The 24429-nt window shown below is 45.1% G+C and overlaps 1 protein-coding gene across 1 annotated transcript in view; it reads right to left on the reverse strand.

Moving 5' to 3' along the window:
• PRPF3 (pre-mRNA processing factor 3) overlaps positions 1–24429 on the reverse strand; it is a 1139821-nt gene that overhangs the window by 295863 nt on the left and 819529 nt on the right. The window contains exon 14 of the mRNA XM_044079913.1: positions 22007–22120. Within this exon, the coding sequence (XP_043935848.1) occupies positions 22007–22120 (114 nt within the window). The remainder of the gene's footprint in view (positions 1–22006; positions 22121–24429) is intronic.

The raw sequence follows: 24429 nt of genomic DNA on the forward strand, positions 1-24429 counted from the left end.
TTCTCTTAAAGAGTGTTAGTGAGGGGCTCTGTATAATGTAGTTTGGAATTTTGTTCCAAAGCATGGAGAGTCTCTGTGACAGGAATCTATCCCTCCAGCATGTTCTAATTTATTGTTGTGGCGAGGTTTAGCTCACTAGAGTAGGTGGCTCGCAGTGACTTGGATTTCTTTAGGTGGAGCATGTCCATCAATTCTGAGTTGGACATGGCTTTGTAAGTCAGGCAGAGATCACCTCTGAGTAAGCGATATACCACTGAGTACAGCCAGAGTTTTTTCAGTCGGGCTGCATAGGATATAAGTTTGAGGCCAGTAATCCTCTTGGTGAGGTACTTTAGCGGTCTTTCCAGCTGTTGGAAGTGTCTTGTGAGGTACATCCCAAATGGGGCATTGTACTCTACGACTGGTCTGATGAGTGACGGGTAGAGGGGCACTATAACCTCTATTTCTAGATGCAAACCCTTTAGTAATTAGATTGGCCACATAGAAGGATTTCCTAACTACTTTGGCAATATGATTGTCAAAGGAGAAATTACTATCTACCTGGGTCCCCAGATCTGTTACTACCTCTTCTGTATTAAGGGGGCTGCCACCTATGTGGTAATTCGTGGGTGTTTTTGTTTTTCCCAAACGGGATGACTACACATTTTTGGCATTTAGCTTGAGGCCACGACTTTGACACCAGGTGCCCATCTCAGTAAGGCCCTTTTGGAGGATGTTTGTGTCAGCCCGAGAGTCAATTATGGCTCTAAGTTTGCAGTCATCGGTGAACTTGGTTAGCCATAGTCCTCCTGTCTTTGCCTGTACTTCTAAGTAGTATATTCTGAACAGTAAGGGTCAGAGGACCAAGCCTTGCGTGACACCACTTGTGACTGGTTTAGAGTCGGACCTGGAGCCCGCTATTCTTACCATGTGAGTTCTATCTGTAAGCCAGTTGGCAACCCATCTTGTGACGTAGGGGTTTATGTTCAGGCTGGTGAGTTTTTCTGTAATACCCGAGTGGGGAATGGTGTCGAAAGCCTTGGTGAGGTCAAGGTAGGCTGTGTGAACCACTTTTCCCTTGTCTATGGCCTTGGTGACTGTCTCGAAGAAGTCACCCAGGTTTAGTAGGCATGATCTGCCCTTAAAGCCAAACTGGGTCAGGTCAAGTGTTTTGAGGTTTCCAATGTCTTTGTTAATGAGTTCCATGATGATGCACTCCGTAGCCTTGCAGACCAGGCTTATGGGGCGATAGTTACCAGGGTCAGTTGTGGCCCCTCATTTGTGGAGAGGAATAACCATTCTATGGGCACACAGCCTGTGGAGAGGCTGAGGTTGAACAGTGTGTTTAGATGGGGGGGTTAGTTCGTTCTGTAGTTCATGCAAGATGCAGCCTGGGACACCATCTGGCCCCATTGACGCTGTGTTTTTGGCTTTTGAAAGGGCTGTTTTCACCTGTGCGTCTGTGATTTCTGGGACACTACACTTTTCCAGTATTGTTGTGGGCCCTTTTGGGGGTGAGAGGGGGTGAAGTTTGCACTGAATCTATCTGCCAGGATGTTGGCAATATCAGCAGTTTCAGTATATTTTGTGCTATTTTACACTAGTTCAGTGCATATCTGTGAGTTGCCACTTAGATTCTTAACATAGCTAAAGAAGGCTTTGTGGTTATCTTTTGAATCACTGGCTATTTTTCTTATAGCTAAAGAAGGCTTTGCGGTTATCTTTTGAATCACTGGCTATTTTTCTTTCAAAGTTAGCCTTGGATGATTTTATGAGGGACCTTAGTTTCTTATTGATAATGATCAGGAATGTCTTTCCTTCTTGGGATTTGCTTTTTTTTTTCTGAACTAGTTTCCTCCTCCTATTGTATAGCCTGTTTATGGCAGGGGTCCACCAAAATGGTTTTCTTCTCTTAGAGGACTGAGTCTTGGTTTTGCTAGGGATGGCACAATCCATGCATCCTTGTAGGTGCTCATAGAGTGCATTTGTAAAGGTTTCTGCATCTTGGGCAGCATTATCCTTTAGCGTGGGGGCTGTGAAACTTACCACCTCTGTTCTTAAGTAAGGTGACGTTTGCTTTAGAAAAGTTTTTTACTGTGGTTTCCTTAGTTGGGGGTGGTGGTGGGGTGTGGACATCCAGAGTGATTAGTTTATGGTCTGATCTAACCAGTGATGGGTTGACCTCCGGTGTGGAACACCTGTCGCCCATGTTGGTGATGACCAGGTCCAATATGTTTTCACATATGGTAGGGGAGTTTACCAGCTGATTCAGGGCGTTTGAGTTGAATTCCAGGAAGCGCTGGGCCTGGGAGTTTGTACTCGAGTAGTTTTCCCAGTTAATGGTAGGGTAATTGAAATCTCCCAATATCAGGGTGTTCGGTAGGACCTTCATGTTTTCCAGCGTCTCCAGAAAGTTGGAGTGGTGGTCCTGGGTCATGGAGGGTGATCTGTAGCAGGCCACAATTTGCATGCAGATTTTCCCTATGTTAGTTGCACATGGATGATCTCAGAGGTATCATGCTGTGCCACTAACCTGGAGGTGTAGGTATCCTTGATGAATAATGATACACCCCCTCTCCTTTTGTGTTTCGGTCTGTGCTCTGTGGCAGAAACATGTGGTATGAGTTGTAGCCCTGTAGTGCTGGTGTGCTCTCTGGAGCCTTGAACCAGGTTTCAGTTACAGCACAGATGTCGACGTTCTCCATACTGAGGTGTGCTTCGAGCATGTGCATTTTGATATTTAAACTCCTGGCGTTGAGTAGCATAACCCTCAGTTCTTTGTGAATTGTGCTGTTTACGGTGTGGGTTTGACTTTTGAGCCTTGTGTAAAAAATGCACTATGGGGGCAACAAGAGCCTTGGCCAGTATTCACAAGCCTAGGGATGACAGGTGCAAGCAGTCTCTTGCGAAGCAACGCGGCTTGTCGAGCATGTCGTCCCAGGCTGACAGACACTGGATCCCCTTTGAATGACACCAGAAGCTTAGGCAATTGTTGAAATTGATCATTTTTTTCTTTATACTGAGGTATCATTCTTGGTGAGGGCAGGATGCTCCTCAGGGTCAGGGTCATACCAGCCTGGACTACATGATCAGAGAGCTCTTCCATGTCTCTTTTCATGTAGTCCAAAGGAAGTACATCTCACATAGTTTCATAAGTTCATACTAGGCTATCTGCCCTAGGGCATTTATAAGCCTAGCCAGAGTGTGTTTGGCTTTCGCCACCCATTTTAAATTAATTTTGCTATGCCCTTTTTCGAGGTTAGTATACTGTGCCTCTGTCTAACAGTGACACAGAAGTGATACCCAGGGTAAACCTACGATCTTCTCATCCACTCATCAAGACTCCTCTTGGAGAGTCAATGAGGGACTCTGCCTAACCTGGACTGGGATTTTATTCCAGAGTGAAGGGAGCCTCTGGGTTATGAATCTGTCCCTCCAGCATGTCCTATTTATTTCAGTGCTGAGGTTCAAGTCTCTCGAGTGCGTAGCTCGATGGGATTTGGATTTTCTGAGGTGCAGCATGTCCATTAATTCCGGGTTGGACATGGCTTTATACGTCAGGCACAGATCGCCTCTGAGCAGGTGGTATGCCACTGAGTAGAGCTGGAGTTTCTTTAACCGGGCAGCATATGGCATCTGTTTGAGCCATTTGATCCTCTTGGTGAGGTACTCTTGGGGTTTTTCCAGTTGCTGCAGGTGTCTGGTAAGGTACATCCCAAAAGGGGCATTGTAATCAATTATGGGCCTGATGAGGGATGAGTAAAGAGGCACGATGACCTCCCCTGATCTAGATGTGAATCCCTTCATGATTAGGTGGGCTATACAAAATGTTTTTCTAACCACTTTGGCCACGTGGTTGTCAAATGAGAGATTGCTATCAACTTGGGTCCCCAGGTCCATAATTACTTCTTCTGTACTTAATGGATTACCACCTATGTCATAATTTGTGGGCACTTTGTTTTTGCCAAAGGGGATGACTATACACTTTTTGGAGTTTAGCTTGAGGCCATGGCTCTGGCACCAGTTGTCTGTTTCTATGAGGCCCTTTTGTAGGATGCTTGTGTCGGCTGGCGAGTCGATTATGGCGCCAAGTTTGCAGTCATCTGCGAACTTGGTCAGCCACAGTCCTTCCGTGTTGGCCTGTACCTCCGAGAAATATATACCAAACAAGAGAGGTCCCAGGACTGAGCCTTGTGGGACGCCACTTGTAACTGGTTTGGAGTCTGACAAGGCTCCAGCAATTCTAACCATGTGGGTTCTGTCCTTGAGCCAGTTTGCAACCCATCTAGTGACATAGGGGTTTATATTTAAGCTGGTGAGCTTATCTATAATGCCCGAGTGGGGTATTGTATCTAAGGCTTTTGCGAGGTCCAGGTAGACTGTGTGGACCACCTTCCCCTCGTCAATGGCCTTGGTGACTGTTTCAAAGAAATCGACCAGGTTTAAGAGGCATGATCTGCCCTTAACAAAGCCGAACTGGGTAGGATCCAGTGTCTGTAGGTCCCCAATGTCTTTATTTATGAGGTCCATGATGATCCTTTCCATAGCTTTGCAGACCAAGCTAGTCAGGCTTATGGGGCAATAGTTTCCAGGATCTGTTGAGGCACCACCTTTGTGGAGAGGGACCACTGTTGCTGTACGCCACTCTTTGGGTACATATCCTGTAGTAAGGTTGAGATTGAGCATTAGTTTTATGTTTGGGTTTAGCTCTTCTTGGAGTTCATGTAGGATGCAGCCCGGGACACCGTCTGGTCCCATTGATGCTGTGTTTTTTGCTTTGGAGAGGGCGGCTCTTACCTGAGCATCTGAGATGTCAGGGGGGCAGCACTCTGCTGGCATAGATATTTGCCCTTTTGGTGGTGAGGGGGAGAGAAGTTTGCACTGAACCTGTCAGCTAGGATGTTGGCAATGTCTGTGGGTTCGGTGTATTTTTTGTCATTTTGGACTAATACTGAGCATATCTGGGAATTCCCACCCAGGTTCCTAACATAACTAAAGAAAGCCTTGTGATTATCCTCAGTGTCCTGTGCAATTTTTCTCTCGAAGATGGCCTTAGACGATTTTATGAGTGCCCGTAGTTTTTTGCTAATACTGATCAGAGATGCCTTCCCTTTTTGGGATTTTGCTCTATCATGTAGTAGCTTCCTCCTTCTATTGTATAGTTTGTTTATGGCTGGGGTCCACCAGACAGGATGTCTGCCTTTGGAGGATTTGGTCTTGGTTTTATTTGGGATTGCATGATTCATCCATTCCTGAAGGTGTTCATAGAATGCGTTTATAAAGGATTCTGCGGTCTGGGCCATATTTTCCACAGGCCCGGGGGCTTTGAAGGATTCCACCTCGGTTTTGAGGAGTGTGAAATTTGCTTTAGAGAAGTTTTTCACTGTGGTTTTCTGGGCAGGGGGTGGGGTCAGGATGTAAATATCCAGTGAGATTAGTTTATGGTCTGAACTTACCAGTGAGGGATACACTTCTGGTCTAGAGCAGGGAGTCCCCATGTTGGTGATGATCAGGTCCAGTATGTTTTCCCCTCTTGTGGGAGTGGTAACAAGTTGTTCCATAGCATTTGAGTTTATAAATTGTAGGAACCTTTGGGCTAGGGTGTTGTAGCTAGACTAATGCTCCCAGTCTATGTTTGGGTAGTTGAAGTCGCCCAATATAATGGTGTTTGAAGAGACCTTCATATTTTCCAGTGTTCTCAGGAAGGCCGTGTGGGGTTCCTGGGTTTGGGAGGGTGGTCTGTAGCAGGCTATAAATTGGAAGGCAGTTTTACCCACTGTTAGTTGCACATGGATAGTCTCTGATGCTTCGTGCTGTGCCACCAACCTGGAGGTGTGGGTATCTTTGACGAATATTGATACTCCCCCTCCTTTTGTGGTTCGGTCCAAGTTTTGGGGCCGAAAAGCATGCTATGAGGTGTAACCTGGTAGTGCTGAGGTGCTCTCGGGAGCCTTGAACCAGGTTTCTGTTACTGCACAGATATCGATGTTCTCCATGCTAAGGAGAGTTTTGAGGTTTAGACTTTTGGCGTTGAGTAGAATTACTCAGTTTCTTATCCCTTGTGATACCTATGGAGGTGGGTTTGTCTTTTGAGCCTTGCCTCGGAGGCTTTAAATAACAGAGTCATATTTGTACTTGTTCTGGAGTGACCTGAGTGCTTGTGTTATGTGGCGGATTTTGGCTCCCGACAGGCAGCTAACAGTAAACTTCTGCTTGTCCAGCCTAGTGAGTGGGACGTCAGTGTGCCTGACTATACAGTCACCTATTATTAGTGTGTTAGGTATGTTATTTTGCCTTAAGGGCTGTGATTTTGCGGCACACTGATTTTGTGTTTTATGTGTTGTCTGGTTTGTGACGCGAGGTACAGGTTGTTTGGGTGTCTGCTTTGGAGGTCTCTGATGCTTTTGCAGGTTTTTATTTAAAGCCTCCGAGTATGATTTTGTGTATTTGTGTATTTTTTGCCAGTGCTGCTTTAGTAGGTCTATGTGCGGATGGAGGTGTGGTGCAAGTGTTAACCTCCTCCTCTTGACTGTTCCAGTCTTGGGTGGAGACAGCACAGCCTCCAGTTTGGCTGTATAACTGCATCTCTCGCATATGTTAGTGTTTTGTGGTAGGAGGAGAGGGTTCTCTGTGTACATGAGGCAGTTGTAACATTGCCTCAGGATACCCAGAGTCACCAGCTGGACTGGAGAGTACATCTGAAATTTCCCTTTGGTCATGCCTGAATAGTAGGGTGAGCTGCTTAGTCGTTTGGCTGGTGAGGGGTGAATAAGAGCCTTGCCCTGCTGGGCAATCAAGTGTCAGGGTATATCAGTGCTTGCTATTAGGTCCGAGCAAGTGCTGGGTTGTAGGATGCTTTCTGAGTGCTTAGGTTGAGAGTTAAACTAGTTTCAAGGGAAAAACTGAAGAGGAGACTTAGTGGAGCCGGGAATAATTTAACCGTAGCTAACCGGCACTGCCCGGCAAGCAAAACCGTGCAAATGCGGTTTTTACAGTAGGGAAATGAAAGAGGTAGAAATTAGCCCAAAATGGCCAATAAACTACTCATGTCTGAACTGGAACCACTTCTTCAGGGACAGATAGGCTGCTCAAAGCTCCCCTCTCTCACAGGTGAACAGAGAAACTTCCTTCTATCCAAGTTAGGTATGGATAAAAAAAAAAAATATATATATGTATATATATATATATATATATATATATATATATATATGGTTCTACCTCAGATAAACGAAACACCACATAACCGACAAGCAGTTAACCCGACGACAACACGAAAACTTACATCACCTACACGTAAATGACCGACTCTGGCATACGACATTGGTATGCTAATGCCTCTGCTCCTACCACATTACCTGGAACGTGGTAGGAGCGAGGCATGCATACCAATGTCGGCGTTTTCAGAGTCGGTTATTTACGTTGTCAGTGATGTAAGTTTTCGGTGTTGCCATGTCTTGTCGGTTATGTGGTGTTTCGTTTATCTAAGGTAGAACCATATATATATATATATATATATATATGTATAATTTATTTATTTATTTTTTGAGGGAGGGAACAGAGCAGGATTAAGAGGCTACAGGGATTGTCCTTCCCAAATACTCTCTTTGTACACAGTAGGAGTGTCTGAAATCAGAATAGGATCTCACTGCACTCAGTTGAGTGAGCAAATGAGATGGGCCCAGGAGGAGTATCCAAATACAAATCTGCAAAAGGGGCGGGCAGTTTCAAAGCCACCAACTTTAACAACAAGACAAGAACAGGGAGTGTGGATGGGGAACTAACTGCAGAGAGACAGCCACAACTTCAGTTGAGTTAATATTCAGTGAGAAATACAAATAAATAAATTAAATACAGTACTGTATGAAAAATAGCAGATAAAAGTGTACTTAAATTAACTTAAATGTCTAGTTGATTTCAGGTAGATCTTAGCCGGCAAAAGCTCAGATATTAAGCAGAGATAACCCGAAATGTACCACTTATATAAAGCAGGACAGAATATCAGTGATGTGGTGAAAAGTACAGTTGTGTACACTTACCATAAATGTAGATGTTCGAGTGTATTCACTATTGCAGTCATTACATTTGGGTAATATTCTGGCAGGTTGTCACCAGTCGGCCTGATTAACATAGTCTTGGGTCCTGCGTCAGTTGCTATCACTTCTTCCATGATGTCAGGTCGTCAGGGGTATAAAAACATGCAGCAGAAAATATACCTCCAACCAAAAGCAAATACACCTAAAAGGCTTTTAAGCATAGTAAAAGAAAGTAGGGGTATAGTCAGAGAAAAACAGGGGGCTGGAGGGAGGGTAACCAGGACTGCAACAGTGAATACAATCGAACATCTACATTTATTGTAAGTGTACACAACTGTACTATGTTCTTCGTGTTTCACTGTTGCAGTCATTACATTTGGGTAGATTCCCAAAGCTATGGTTGGGAGGAGGAATTTATACAGCCATTAGGACCAGCTATAAGGCCCTGCAAGACAGCAGTGGCAAAGCCAGCTCTGGATTTAGAGAAAATTGGTAAATAATACTTGGTGAAAGTATGTACAGAACTCCAGGTAGCAGCTTCTAGAATATCCCTGGTAGGAACAGCTCTGAGAAAAGCTGCAGAAGTAGATGCAGCCCTGGTGGAGTGGGATCTGATCCCCTGGGGGATAGGTTTTCCATGTTGCTTATAGCAGCAATGAATGCAATGGTTTATCCATTTAGAAATGGTTTGTTTTGAAACAGCCTTCCCCTCAGCCCCAGCAGCAAATGCTACTAGCAATTGTTCAGGTTTTCGAAGTTTAGTTCTGTCCAAGTACAATCTAAGTTGTTTATGCAAGTCCAAAGAATGCAGAATCTGTTTCCCTTTGTTCTGTGGATTGGGAAAGAAGGTTGGCAAACGAATGGACTGATTAAGAGTCACACTGGAAACCACCTTGGGCATGAAGGAAGGATTGGTCCTCATTGATACCCTGTCCGCATGAAAGATGATGAAAGGCTCCACTGCCATAAGGGCCTGTAACTCAGATATCCTTCTAGCTGTAGTGATTGGTAAAAGAAAGGCTGTTTTCCAAGAAAGAAATTTTAAGTCTGCAGTAGCAGCTGTCTCGAAAGGAGGTAGAGTGAGCTTCTCCAAAACAAAGTTAAGGTTCGAGGCAGGGGTAGGAGCTCTCCTGGGTGGTCTCAAGTTATTTGCCCCTCTGAGATACTGCTTGAGCAGGGGATGAGAGAAGAGGGGAGGTTCTGTGTTACAGTGATCTGAAAGAGCTGAAGCGTGGATTTTAATAGAAGAAAGGCCCCTGTGAAGCATCTCAGTTAAGTATTGCAAAATCTGAGGTAATTTGGGCGCTGCTGTGCTCATCCCTAAAGACTGGTTCCAGGCACAGAATCTCTTCCATTTGTCAGCATAAGATTTTCTAGTACTAGGTCTTCTCGTCTCCAAGATGACATCCATCACAGGTTTGCTGAGGGATGCTAAGGGTGAATTTAAGTGATCAGACAGGCTGCAAGGTTCAATGTTGGAAGATGAGGGTGCAGAATTTGGTTCTCCTGCTGAGACAGCAAGGAAGGGGTCTGAGGCAGGTGCCATGGAGATATTTGTGACACACTGCGCAGGAGTGGGTACCAGTGCTGGCGTGGCCAGTCTGGAGCAATCAAAATCATTCTTGGTTTGTCCTGTTTGACTTTTAGCAGAACTTTGGAGAGCAGAGATGGAAAGGTGTAGACTGATCGGCTATTCCAGCTGAAGGACAGAGCATCTACTTTCCATGCTTCTTTGTGGTAGTTCTGGGGGGGGGGCAAATAGTTCTATGTCTGAGCTCCCCCATTTGCTTGTCAACATGTTGAAAATCCTTTGTTCCAGTTTCCACTCGTGTGGGTCCATGAGATTTCTTCTTAGTCCGTCTGCCAGTGTATTCAATGTTCCTGGCAGGAAATGAGCTTGTAGGTGCATTTGGTAGCTCAAGGCTGTGTTCCACAATACCATGGCAGTCTGCAGAGGGGGTAGGAATGTGTACCCCCCTGCTTGTTTATGTACCACATAACCGTGGTGTTGTCCGTCTTTACCATTAGTTGTCCTGGAAGAATGTAGTCCTTGAAGGCTGTCAGAGCATTCTGTACAGCTAACATTTCTTTTTGATTGATATGTAGGTGCATTTGATTTGGGTTCCATTTGCCCTGAATGCACTTCCCTGCCAGGTGAGCCCCCCATGCATCATCTGATGAATCCACAGTTAGGGTTTGGGTGGCAGGGGGTAGTGTGAATGTCAGTCCCTTGTTTTGTTGGCAGGCCTCTGCCCACCATAGGAACTCCAGGCGTAGGCAAGGTATGATAGGAATCATTGTTTCCAGGCTGCAACAATGTTGACTCCATAGACTTTTTAAGTACCACTGTAGTTTCCTCATATGAAGTCTTGCATATGGAATTGGAAGAATGCAGGAGGCCATGAACCCCAAGGCTTGCAGTATTTGTTTTGCTGATAGCAGGGATTTTGTGGTCACTTGTTTGAAGTAAGTTACCAAATTAATTTGCTTCTCTGGCGTGAGGAAAGCCATCTGGGCAGTTGTATTCAAGCTTGCACCCAGGAATGTAATCTGTTGAGAGGGTACCAATTGTGATTTCTTTTCGTTTATGGTGTACCCCAGACAAGTTAGAACCTTTTTTTTTACAAATGCCAGATGATTTAGAAGTATGCCCTGGTTTTCTGCCTGAATTAGACAATTGTCCAGGTATGGATATATTTGAATATTTCTTTGCCTGCAAAATGCAATTACTGGAGCCAGGCACTTTGTGAATACCCTGGGCTCAGTAGACAAGCCAAAGTGCAGTGCAGATAACTGATAATGCAAGTAGCCTGCTTTGAAGCGTAGGTACCTTCTGCAAGATTCCCTGATTTGGATGTGCAGGTATGCTTCTTTTAAATCTAGAGATGCCAACCAGGCATCTTTGCCTAGCATAGGAAGTAACTGGTGAAGAGTCAGCATCTTGAATTTTGGAATCTCCAGAAAGGTGTTTAGAGTAGACTGGTCCAGAATTGGACGTCATGATTTGTCTTTTCTGGGTACCAGGAAAAGCCTGGAATAGAAATCTTGTCCCTTTTCCTCTTCTGGTACCAGTTGAATAGCCCCCATGCTTAAAGAGGGAAAGTACTTGTTTTTGAGCCTCTGGCCCAATGATTTGGGGGCAGATCTGGCTACTCGTTTTGTGTTGGCAATGTGAGGAAATGAAATCTGTATCCCTGGGACACTATATTTAAAACCCATTTGTCCTGGATTATGAGTTCCCAGTTTTTTGAATGAAGAGCAATCTTTCCCCCCCAAAGGGGCGGCTAAAAGGCAAGTGCTTGGTAATTTTAAAGGAAAGTCATTGAGAATATTTAGCATAGGGGGGGTGTCTTATTTCCAGATTTGGAAGTGGAGGCCCCCCATTGCTTAGTTCTGAGAGTCCCCTGGGACTGAAACCTGGTGTTTTTGGAGTGTCGATTTGGCTTGAGAGGATCTGGAAGGGGCTGGGAAGGACCAATTCTTAGTAGGCCAGTGCCTACTAAATCTTGGAGGTTGCACTTGTAAGAAATCTTTTACAATTTGCATAGATTTAGCTTCATCTTCCATCTTTTTTAGAACTTCTTCAGCCTTATTGCCAAACAGGTGTTCCTGATTTAAAGGAGCATCCAACAATTTTGCTTTAACATGATCAGGCAGAGATTGCTCCTTAAGCCAAGCATGCCTTCTAAGCACAGACCCAGTAACAGCAGCCCTGCAGGAGGCCTCTAAAGAATCAAAACCACATTGCAAAGTATATTTTCCAACTTGTTCAGCAGAATGCATTAAATCCTGTAAATATTTATTTTCCACCCAGTCAGGAATCAACATCATTTTCTGTTTAAGCAGACCAGTAATATGCTGTAGATATTTTAACATATGAAATTGGCAGTTTAAAGCCCGGATTGCCAAGGTTGCATAAGTATAAACCTTTTTACCCCATCTATCCAGAGCTCTGGAGTCTCTATCAGAAGGGGTAGGATTTTTAGCAGTAGAAGCCTTAATGTCCTTGGGCCCCTGAGAAACAGTTTGTGGGTCTGCAACAGGATTTTTGAAAAGGAACTTGCGGGACTCAGTATCCCTGTAGTATCTGTCAGGTTTACTAGAAGCCGGAGGCAGGGAGTCAGGGGCCATACTTGATTCCGAAAACACATCAACAACAATGTCTAGTACAGGAGGTATAGCCAAAGGCGTATGCTGAGCTAGAAGGAAATCTGCTGAGCTAGAAGAAGGAAATCCCTAAGCCTCTTTTTTGAATCAGAAAATTCCTGACTTTCCCAGTGGACATGCTCCCTTAAAGTATGTAAAGTTTCCCCAAAAGAAAAGTCCTCCGGGGGGGGGCAGAGGGAATGGAATCCTCTGCATCAGAATCCTCATAAGTAGGTATGGACAAATCCATGTCATTAGAAGAGTCAGAAGAAACAGAGTCCTGATCAGAAGATTCATAGTCAAGCTCAGTCCTAGGCCTCTTAGAAGGGGAGGGGGGTTGACTACCCCTAATTAGAGTAATTAGATCTTCAGTCATTTTGATCATTTGCTTTTTAGGCATAGGGGCCTGAACATGTGGCCTGGACATCGTTTTTTTTAGGCATAGATCGAGATTTAGGCTTTAGTATTGAAGGTGGAGTCGGTTTAACATGCAAGTCTGTAGGCCTGAATACAACCTCAGAAGCCGGTGCCTGCACAGCGGCTCTGGACCCATCCAAGGTAGAGACATCCATGGGTTTCATAGGTGAAGCATCTCGCGGCATACTGGACTCCGAATGGGTCTCAGTAGAGGTCTGCGAATCAGAAGTAGCGGGTATCAAGGGCTGTGAAAGCACCTCACTGAGTACCGGCGAACTGGCGACTGGCTTAGGAGAAGCATAGTCGGCAGTTTTGAATCTCGGTGGCCTGTCTCTGTCTTTATCTTTGTGTTTTTTTGAAATCCCAGTAGTCGGATGGCTAACCCACATTTCTGGATAGCTAAACCAAGAACCGAAATATTTAGAGACAAAAATGTACCGACGATGGATAGTGCGCTGATTAAATAAAGCACAAAACTGACAGCAAGGTACGTTGTGGTCAGGGCCTAGGCAAGGAATACAGTACAAATGAAAATCTTTATGAGGTATTTGCTTTCCACAAGTAATGCAATTAACTTTTACTGACATCGGTAAGGAGCAAGAAAAAGTTTCCCTTACGGGGTACTTACCTAAGTTGAAGACTTCAGTTCTGAAACTCAAAAACGAAAATTTCAGGAGTCAGCCGACCGGCACTTGTGAACTGCTTCTGCTTCGGGCAGCGCACGGCAAGAAAGACTGATGTAATGGCATCAGCTGCATGTTTTATACCCGACGACCTGACGTCATGGAAGAAGGGACAGCAACCAAAGCAGGACCCAAGACTTTGTTTATCAGGCCGACTGAGGGCAACCTGCCAGCAGATTACCCAAATGTAATGACCGCAACAGTGAAACACGAAGAACATCTACCCCCCACTGCGATCAATGGTTACACAGAAATTCTAACAAGTACTCTGTAGAGAGACAGCCACAACTTCAGTTGAGTTAATATTCAGTGAGAAACACAAATAAATAAATTAAATGCAGTACTATATGAAAAAGAGCAGATAAAAGTGTACTTAAATTCACGGATATGTCCAGTTGATTTCAGGTAGATCTTGCCGGCCAAAGCTCAGATATTAAACTTCTTACCAGAAAACATCAACCTCAGAATGACGGAGACAACATATTGTGTTGTGCAAATCTCTCTCAGACAAACTAGAATGATGCAATCAAATTCTTGCTAAACACATACACTCACACATACACTCACACAAACCCCCACATGTGCATTTAATTTTATTTTTTACACCGAATGCCAAAGCATCAGTAAAATACTATTATCACATTTTATTACTCAAGTCTAGAAGAATCCTAATACCAATTTGATTTGAAGGGTTATTTCAGAGCAACACAGTTAAAGGCTCCTATACATAGCACAAGTAGAAAACAAGAAATTATGTACTCACCATAACGTTCAATGTATGTAGTCCATCTCGCCTCACATTCTTAACCGTGGGTTCGGAGCCGAATGTCGGCTCCGACTCAGCCATACTTGTTTAGCTTGAAGTCTTTCTATTGGCTGGGCTAAGATGGTATCCCATGCTGCACTGCTCTCTATCCCCAAATCTAGTTTGCTGCGAGCACCAGCACTCATTCTCCATGCATAACACCTAAGGAAAGGAAGAACAAACCAAGAATGAAGGGAGCTCTGAAACCAGACCTAACCTCCAGATCCTCCAGGACGGGGGAAGGAGGGGGGTAAGTAATAATGCGAGGCGAGATGGACTACATACATCGAACGTTATGGTGAGTACATAACTTCTTGATGTTATGTAGTCCAATCTTGCCTACATTCTTACCCGTGGGACAGCGTCCCCAGCACCTAAATCCTGGGAGGCTCAGTGGAAAATACTCCTGAGCACTGTGGAACAAAAAGAAGACCTGCCCCTAGATATCACATCTAACTTGTAATGAGTAACAAAGGTGTGAGGAGATGCCCAAGTAGCCGCAGCACAAATATCATCCATATACAATCTGGCCTGATAAGCTGTAGCTGTAGATAAGGCCGAGTAGAGTGAGCCTTTACCTGGAATGGTAAATCTTTTCCCCCTGAGGAATAAATGAAAGAAATACAACTGGAAATCCGCCTGGACTTTGGAAACAGGAGACCCAATTCTGTTTTCTGAAAATGAAACAAATAACTGATTAGATTTTATGAGGTCTTTCTTTCTGTGCAAATAAAAACGTAATTGTCTGTGCACATCCAATTGATGAAATTTGACTTTTGCCTTGTTTGAGAACTGGGGAAAAAACACTGGCAATTCAATAGATTGGTTAAGGTTACTGACTGACGTTACTTTAGGAAGAAAGGAGGGGTTTGGTCTGAGAGAAACCCTGTCCTTATGAAAAATCAAATAAGGGGGTTTGATTGATAAAGCTTGAAGCTCCGAAACGCGTCTGGCTGATGTGATGGCTACCAAAAAGACAGTCTTCCAAGTTAAGAATTTTAAATCACAAGTGGCTGCAGGCTGAAAGGAGAGTGAAGTAAGACCCTGTAGAACAAAGTTTAAGTCCCAAGGCATAACAGGGTTCCAATACAGGAGGACGAAGTAACAAAGTGCCCTTCAGGAAAGCCTTACAGAGTCTATGTGCCATCAGACTAGGCTTGTCTGCGACATGAAAGGTAGAAATTGCCGCCAATTGGACTTTAATGGTTGCGGCCGCTGAACCCTGGTTAAAGAGCATAGACAAGAACTCCAATACAGACGAAATTGGAGCTGTGCAAGGGTCAATCTTTTTGGCATGCGCCCAGACTGAAAACCTCTTCCATTTGCTGTAATAAATCTTCCTGGTCGAGGGCTTATGAGAGGAAGATAAAATATGAATCACCGCCAGCAAAAACTGATGAAGCCTAACTAATGAGGAAGTGGAGTAGCCAGGCTGTCAACCGGTGGGTCCGAAGAGAGGGATGGAGCTGCCCTGACATGTGCGTCAGTAAGTCTGGTTGTGGGTCCAGAATCCAAGGAGTGTCCATGAGATAGGGATGGAGAAAGGGGAACCAAATTTGACGAGGCCAGTGTGGGGCAATCAGAATCATTTTGCTTCCCATGGATTGCGCTTTCTGAATAACCTTTGACAGCAAGGGGAGTGGAGGGAAGGCATATAGTAGACCGGAGGGCCAATCATGGACTAGAGCATCCCTGGGTGACTCCTGCTGAAGGGGGATCAGTGTGAAGTAGCTGCTGCATTTGGCATTGAGGGGGCTGGCAAAAAGGTCGCAGCAAGGCTGACCCCACCTGCGGAAGATCTGCTCCGCAACTTGACAGTTCAGGGACCACTCGTAAGGCATCAGAATAGCTCTGCTTAGCCTGTCTGCGATCACATTGGACTTCCCCGGAATGTGCGTTGCCACCAGAAAATGTTGGGAAGACACTGCCCACTGCCACACTTGCATGGCCTCCCTGCAAAGGGGATAAGACTTGGTTCCTCCCTGCTTGTTCAGATACCACACCACTGACATGCTGTCTGAGTGGATTGCAATAGTCCCAAGAGGAAGAAAACTGAAGTGCTTGCAACACTAGTAGCACGGCTCTCATCTCCAGGACATTGATATGCAGATGCATCTCGTGCTCTTGCCACGTGCCTTGGACTGTCCTGCCTAGATAATGCCCACCCCCACCCCATCTGGGAGGCATCCATGGTCACCGTGGCAACCGGGGGCGCAGGAACAAAGGGCTTTCCCACATTCAGGTTGTCGGTGCAAAGCCACCAACTGAGATCCTCTTTGCACCTGTCTGTGAGTAGAATAGGGTGAGAAAGTGGAAGATGTTGAAGAGACCACTGGGCAAAGAGCAGCCACTGAAGGAGCCTCATATGTAACCTTGCCAGAGGGACTAACATAATCGTAGCAGCCATTGTCCCCAACAGTTGGAGGACCCATCTTGCCTTCGCTCTTCTCAGAGGGAGCAAGGCATAAACCTGTTGTTGTAGGACTCTGATTCTTTCCTGTGGTAGAAACGCCTGCATGAGGACGATGTAAAATTCAGCGCCTATAAAAGTGACACTCTGAGGGCAACAAGGCAGATTTTTCCCAGTTCAATGTGATGCCCAGCTGTTGACATAGGTTGATAGTAGTGTCCCTGGTCTGAAGTAGTAGATGCCTGGTGGTGGCAGTAAGGAGCCAGTCATCCAGATACGGAAACACTTGGAATCCCTGATGTCTCAAATGAACAGTCACCACTGCCATGCATTTGGTAAACACCCTGGGGGCTGTGGTGAGACCAAAGGGCAGGGCTCAAAACTGAAAGTGACTGGCTCCCAGTCGGAAGTGTAGGTGACTTCTGGATGCCCTGTCCATCTTTATGTGGTAGTAAGCATCCTTGAGGTCGATGGAGCACATCCACACTTCTTTTCCCAACAATGGGAGACTAGACTGCAATGTGACCATTCGGAACTTGAATTTTTGCACATGGGTGTTCAACTGGCTGCGATCCAATATGGGTCTCAGGTCCCCTTGTCCTTTGCGGCACCAAAAAGAATCTGGAGTAAGTCCCTAATCCGATCTGGTCTAAGGGGACATGTTGAATGGCTCCTTTTTATAGCAGCTTTGAAACTTCTGAAGCTGCGTAATCCCTTTGACTGGGTGTAACATCCAGGATTTTCTTGATTGGAGAGGGATTTGACGAAAAGGGGATGACATATCCTCCGGAAATTATTCATAGAACCCATTTGGTCCTGGGTGATATCTTGCCAGGCCTCTGGGAATAATGAGATTCGACCCCTGACTGGCTCCGGAAATGCACAGTCGGGCCTCCCATCAGGAGTGGCTATAGGGAGAACTACGAAAGGAACCATGGTCTCCCGAGTTTCAGGGGCCTCCTCTGCCCCTAGGGTGGAGTCTCCCTGAATAACCACCCCCTCCTCCACTGCCTCTGGAGGGGGGCTCACCTTGTGCACCGGGAAAAAACCTCTGCGATTTCTTGAACCACATTTTTCCACCCCTCTGGCCCTTGGGATAAGGCCTAGAGGGAAGGGAAAAACAGACTCCTATGGCAGACAGAGTTTTCCCTCCTGCTTGCACCTAGAGAAAGTGTATTTTTCCTTGATTCTGAACAAAGAGGAACCATCAAAAGGGGCGTCGGTGAATGAAGACTTGAAGGCCTCCGCGAAATGACAAAGGCGCATCCAGGCCTGCCTCCTAAGAGCAACTCCTGAACTTGCTGCCCTACTTGCTCCCTCGGCTGCGTAGGAGATTAGCCTCAGGGAGGAGTTTGTAATGGAATTGAGGGTAGACATCTGAGCGTTGAATGTCTGGGCCACCGCCTCAGAAACGTTACCCCTCAGAGTATCTCCAAGCTCCTTGAGGAGATCTTTCTGGAGCCATGTAAAGTGTGATAAGTAATTCAGTGACCGTAAGGTAAAGGTCGCTGAAGAACACGTACGCTTCCCGTACCTGTCCATAGTCCTAGACTTCTTGTTAGGGGGATGGACGGTGGAAGAAGTCTCAGTTAATTCCTTCTGGGTGGCAGCTGCCACCACCATGGCATCCACAGGGACTCCCTTGGACAGAACTTCCTTATCAGGAGGATCAGACAAACATTTATTGGGTCTCCTGGGGACTGGTTCCACAGAGTCAGGGGTTTCCCACACCCTTCGACAAACCAAATCCAGAAGCTCGTCGAAGGGTGGAGATACCCAGGAGGCGGATGACTGAGCACCAAAGGCCTTCATGAAGACCAACTCCTCCTCGGAGGGGGCGTTGGATGGCCAGTCACCTCTGTTTCAAAATCTCTAGGATGTCAGAGAAAGAAACATCCTCAGAGGATGACTTAGGGGACCCCCTCCAATTCCTCGAGGTCAGTGTCTGATGTGAGAGACTCATCCTGGAAATCTATATGCTTCCTCTTGCATGTCTTCTTTCTGGGTGGCTCTTCAAGCAAAAACTCTGAGGGGCCCTCAGAAATATGGGGACCACTCATGGGGGTACCCTGAGGCCTTGGGGCTCCGCTGTCCAGAGATAGATGGTGATCAGAGACCTGCACCGGTCTTAGTAGGAGACAGAATGACCGACCCGTATGATGCCACTGACAACCTGGCCAGCATGCTCCGCATGGCCTTGAAGGCTGGTCCTCCCTGGTCCGAAGAACTACCAGCCTCCGAAGCCAAGACAGGAGTCAGACTTCCCCAAGCCGAAGCACAGAGAGGAAGACTAGGAGCTGAGAGATGTCCCAAAGCCTCTCCCTCGGGTCCGACCAAAGAATCCTGAGTCCTGAAGCCCGTGGACGGTGCCGACGGGGTCAGAGCTGACGCCGTAACCGAAAAGCCAGGAGGGGCTGTTGGAACCGACCTAGGGACATCACACGGAGCCGAGCACTCCGGCTCTGAAAGCTGAGATGTGTTCGGAGGAGGAAGTATCGAAGCAGGTTGAGGGACCGGCTCCTGAGCCAACTGGGTCGGAGCAGAGAACAATTTTGCCAGTACCGGTGACTGAAGAAGTCTCTGCACCACTCTATCAATGCCCACATCCGATAAGGTCCTGGAACATTTGGAGGATAGAGAAGGAGATCAAGACCTCCTCTCTGAAGGGGACCTGCAATGAGGGGATACTGGCCTAATGCTAGGCCATCGGCTCCGAATAGGTTCCAAGAAGATTGGAGCCGAAGCAGGTTCCATAACAACTGACACTTCTTGTGGCCCCGAGGACAATGGAGGCCGAGGATGTCGAAGCAGACTTTGCTATTTTCTCCGGTGGCTCCGAGGAGACTGATGGAGCCGGAGATCGCTTTTTTGCTTTTGAGGATTTTGCCTTAGAGCTGGAAGCACTCTCCAGACCCTCCTCGGAGGGTTTCAGAAGTCCCTTCAAAATCAACTTATTCTTCCTTTCCTGAAGGACTCGTGGAGTAAAGGCATGACAGAAACTGCATGATTCCTGGAGATGAATCACTCCCAGACAGTACACACAGACAGAGTGTCCATCGGTAATGGACATTTTATAACTGCACCTAGAGCATTTCTTGAAGCCCGAGGGCTTATGCTCCTTAGTATCTTTGGACATAGTTCACCAACAAGTAACCAACTGGAAAAATGGACCAACGGACAAACAGTCATAAGGCGGGAAAAAGCCTACAACAGACAGAATACCACAAGATCTCTAAGTTAAACGATCCTCAGACACAAACACAAGTGGGGGAGGACTAAATCCCCTAATTTAAACGGTTTTAGTTCCGGGAAACTTTTAGCACACAAGAAAAGCAAGGGGACAGACTAACTCCTCTAACTGAAATGGGCCTAGCCCATTGGAAATAGCTAGTGGGACACCACAGAATAAACAATCAAGAAACACAACTTTTCCACAATACAGAAAAGAACACAATAGCCATTAAAATAGCTTTTTTGCAAAAAACTTTTCTGATAAAGAAAAAGGGTACTTGGCCACAGCCAACAGCGAGACCAGGTCCGAGCTACACGAGCGGCAAACGAGATCTGGGGATAGAGAGCAGTGCAGCATGGGATACCATCCTAGCCCAGCCAATAGGAAGACTTCCAGCTAAAAAAGTATGGCCGAGTCGGAGCCGACATTCGGCTCCGAACCCACGGGTAAGAATGTAGACGAGATTGGACTACATAACATCTATAATTCAAAGTGGAAACAGATGATGATGAAGAAACAGAGAGAAGCTCAAGAAACAAGGAGAGAGTGGGATTCTGGGTGCAGAACTATAAGGAGAATAACAATAATCATAAAGAACATTATATTCATAAAGTAGCAGAAAGTATTCTAAAAACTAAGCCAACATGGGAATGGAGAAAGGAGATTCTGCCGATAGAGATGACCGCAATTAGGGATAAATACAATAGGCAAGAGAGGTCTAGAATTTACTGGAGAAAAGTGGCAAAGCAACCAGGTACTGGGAACAAATAACTAGAGAGGGAAATGTAACAGAATGGCAAGATGCCAAGAACGTATTTAGACTGCAGGTTAGAGACTGCCTCCTCTATCATAGGTTCACAGGTTTATACTAGGCTATCTGCCCTAAGGCATTTATAAGCCTAGCCCAGAGTTTTTGTGGCTTACGCCACCCCTTATGTTAAAAAATACTGTGCCCATTAGTTTGTTGCGCCTCTGTCCAGCAGTGACACAGAGATGATTCCCGGGGTAAACCTACAATCTCCCATCCACTGGTCAAGATTTCTCTTGAACAGAGCCAGCGAGGTGCTCTGCCTCACATGGACCGGGATTTTATTCCACAACATAGGGAGTCTCTGGGTGACAAATCTATCCCTCCAGCATGTCCTATTTATATCCGTGCTAAGGTTTAAGTCGCTTGCTCTAGTGGATCTGGTAGATTTGGATTTTTTGAGGTGGAGCATGTCCATTAATTCCGGGTTGGACATGGCCTTGTATGTCAGGCACAGGTCACCTCTGAGCAGATGGTATGAGACTGAATTGATATCAAGGACTGATATCAGAGTACAGACAAAGAGAAAGTATTAGGGGGTCCTAAACGAAAGACCAGCACTGGCAGAGTTTTTAGTAGAATCTAGAAAAGAAGTTGCCATTAAGAAAGGAATAATTAGTACAGCATACAAGATACTGCATAACTATAAGAATCAATCAGAGGAGGTTAGAAAGGATTGGGAAGAGAGATTGGACAAGCAATTCACAAAGAAACAATGGGGAATATACGTATGTCTCCCAAATATGCAAAAACTTCTTAGAAGATTTAGGATCTTTGCTTGGAAGTGTTTCCATAGGCATTTTTTACCCCAAGTAGACTGCAGAGTTTTTTCCTCAGGCAGCTAGCAAATGTTGGAGGTGTGATGGGGAAGAAACAGGTAACTAGGAAAATGTTTTCTGAGATTGTAAGGAGTTGACGGACTTTTAAGATTCCTTGCAGACTGCTCTGCCAGGGATACTGGGTGAGCAAATTAGTGTAAATAAGGAAATTATTTTTTTGCGCTATTATACAGAATCAAAATTGCCTAGACATAGCAAGGCCTTGCTGAGTCTAATGATGGCTGCCAAAAGAAGCAATTACTAGAAAATGGAAATCAAAGTCTAAACCAACTTTACTAGTAGTAGCTAAGACAGTAACAGAGATAAAACAGCTGGAATTGGGATCTTTAGCAGAAAAGGGTAGGAGCAAATTACATAGGAAAAAATGGGAAGTGTTGGATCATTATATGCAGAGGAGGAACAAGGTTTAAAAGAAGGCAAGAACTGAATGAGCTACATAATGGTTGACTGACAATGACTGGATATATTTTAAGTGATTATCAATGTTTGTAGCTACAGCTGTGTCGGCATGGCTTGTAATGTATAATCTTTGCAATTGAGATTATGTCGGTATGGTTTATTTTCATTTATATAATGTAAGACTGCCTATGTCACACATGATAATTTAATAAAGATGTTTCTTGTTTAAAAAAAAAAGTCTAGATGAATCCTCACCTGTATACAGCTACATGCACTCCCTGGGATATATCTTCTTTCAACTTTTTTATCTTTTTTTCTTTTCTTTGTTCTGCTGTCAATTTGCGGGCAGCATTCGCTTCTTCATGTGCTCTGTACCAAATGGAAAAATGCTTAATGAAATACTTGTCAGCATCTTTCAAAACATTAATTGTTTATTCTCTGGCTAAACTAAGACAGACACTGATAAGCTAGAAAATTCTGGGGTAAAAGTCTGCTATAACAGCAATTTCAGTCCTGTCAAAACACATATGAACTGTGATTAGAAATAATGAGTACTTTTGATGCATTACCTCTGATTTTTTTTTTCTTATAGGTAACAGATTGCTTTAAAATACCAGAAATTTTACCTGTATTCCAAAGTAATTTCTGGGAAAAAAAGCTTAGAAATAACCTGTAACAAGTTATGTTCTGTTAATGGAATCCAACAGTGCACATACTGCGTATAATTTCTCTTTATCTGTTCTATGACTCACAAATACTATGTTTTAGAGTGGTCATAAAAATTACTTACAAATGTTTATCTTTTCTTATACCTTAAGGCTCTGAAACTTTTGGGGCTGAACCTGAAATTGGTCTACTCTGATCATTGGTCTTACCTCAGTTTAAAAATACATATGCACGAGTGTGTCTACAATATGTGTATATACACACACAAAATACATGGTTTACTACTATAAGTCAGAATGGTAGCTGGCCCACCCCATCACTTCCTAAGTCAAATTACAGAAAAATTCAAATGATGTTTATTAAAGCCAGAAAGAGTTTTACGAGGGACAACATGCATGCCATGTTGTGTAATCAGTATAATGAGATTCAGTAACTTTATCCCACAAAGGTGTAGCAAAGTACAGTAGTTTAAGTAAACTTTCCCTAACAGAAGATGTTTGAATAATCACTGTTGTAGTAGCCTTAGCTACATGGGTCATATCCTGCAAAGGATACAACAACTGGCCAACATCCAAAGCTTCGGGGCACCTTGCATGAGGTCAAACCGTTAGTCAGCTCAAGCCTCGCTTATGAAAAGGACAGTTTTGGGCAGCAAGTCCTTCAGAGCTTTCATGCTAAAAGAGAAATGGAGTCTGAGCCCTGAAAGGACATTGGTAGGAAGGACAAAAAATAAATCACCACAACCTGGCATTAAACACAAAAAAAAAAACAAATGAGATGGAGGCAGGCAACAGCTACTGCTCCAGTGATCATTCAAAGATCTACTGTTACGGCATGATTACTTACACAAAGTACAGTTGTGTCCACTTACCATAAATGTAGATGTTTGAGTGTATTCACTGTTGCAGTCATCACATTTGGGTTATGCCTGCCAGAGTAGCCCTCGGCCGGCCCGAATACCAGAGACTTAGTATTCCTGCGTCAGTTGCTGACACTTTAGGACTGACGTCAGGTCGTCAGTAGTATAAAGTAAGGCAGCAGACACCATTACATCAGTTTTTCTTGCCCTAACCTGTCAGGAGCCCCCACTGTAGGAGGACAGGTTCTGGTGGAAGAACCCCACCAGTGGAAAATAAATACCAATATGTCCCTTGTAAGGAAAGGAGAACAACAAGGAAGAATAGTAATAAAAGGGGGGAAAGAAGAAAGGGGGATGGAGGGAGGGAAACCAGGACCGCAACAGTGAATACACTCGAACATCTACATTTATGTTAAGTATACACAACTGTACTATGTTCTTCATGTTTCACTGTTGCAGTCATCGCACTTGGGTTGATTCCCAAAGCTGAGGAAAAGGGTGGCGGCACTGAAGGAAACAAGGGGTTGGCTAGGATGCCCTGCAAGACTGCAGAGGCAAACCCTGGCCTAGATTTGGAGAAGAGAGGCAGGTGGTAATGCTTGGTAAAAGTGTGAACAGATGTCCAGGTGGCAGCCTCCAGGATGTGTCTGGTGGGGACTCCTCTGAGAAAATCTGCAGAGGTGGAGGCTGCTCTGGTGGAGTGTGTCCTGACCCCGTGAGGGGGAAGGCTTTCCATGCTGTTTGTAGCAGAAATGGATGCAGTGTGTTATCCATTTGGAAATGGTTTGCTTGGAGATGGCTTTGCCTTCTGCCTCTGTAGCAAAGCTAACCAGCAATTGATCCGACTTTCTGAAGGATTTAGTCCTGTCCAGATAGAATCTGAGCTGTCTGTGCAGTGAGTGAAGAATCCTTTCTCCTTTGTTCTGGGCATTAGGAAAGAAAGTGGGCAAATTAATGGATTGTTTGAGAGCCACACTGGACACCACCTTGGGCATGAAGGATGGGTTAGTTCTGAGGGATACCCTGTCTGCATGGAAGATGATGAAGGGTTCCACAGCCATGAGTTCTTGCAGCTCAGAGACTCTTCTGGCTGAAGTGATGGCCAGAAGGAATGCTGTCTTCTAGGAGAGAAATTTTAGCTCTGCAGAAGAAG

The sequence above is a fragment of the Protopterus annectens genome, chromosome 8.part0, assembly GCF_019279795.1.
Source record: "Protopterus annectens isolate FY-2018-M chromosome 8.part0, PAN1.0, whole genome shotgun sequence".
Lineage (NCBI taxonomy): Eukaryota > Metazoa > Chordata > Ceratodontiformes > Protopteridae > Protopterus > Protopterus annectens.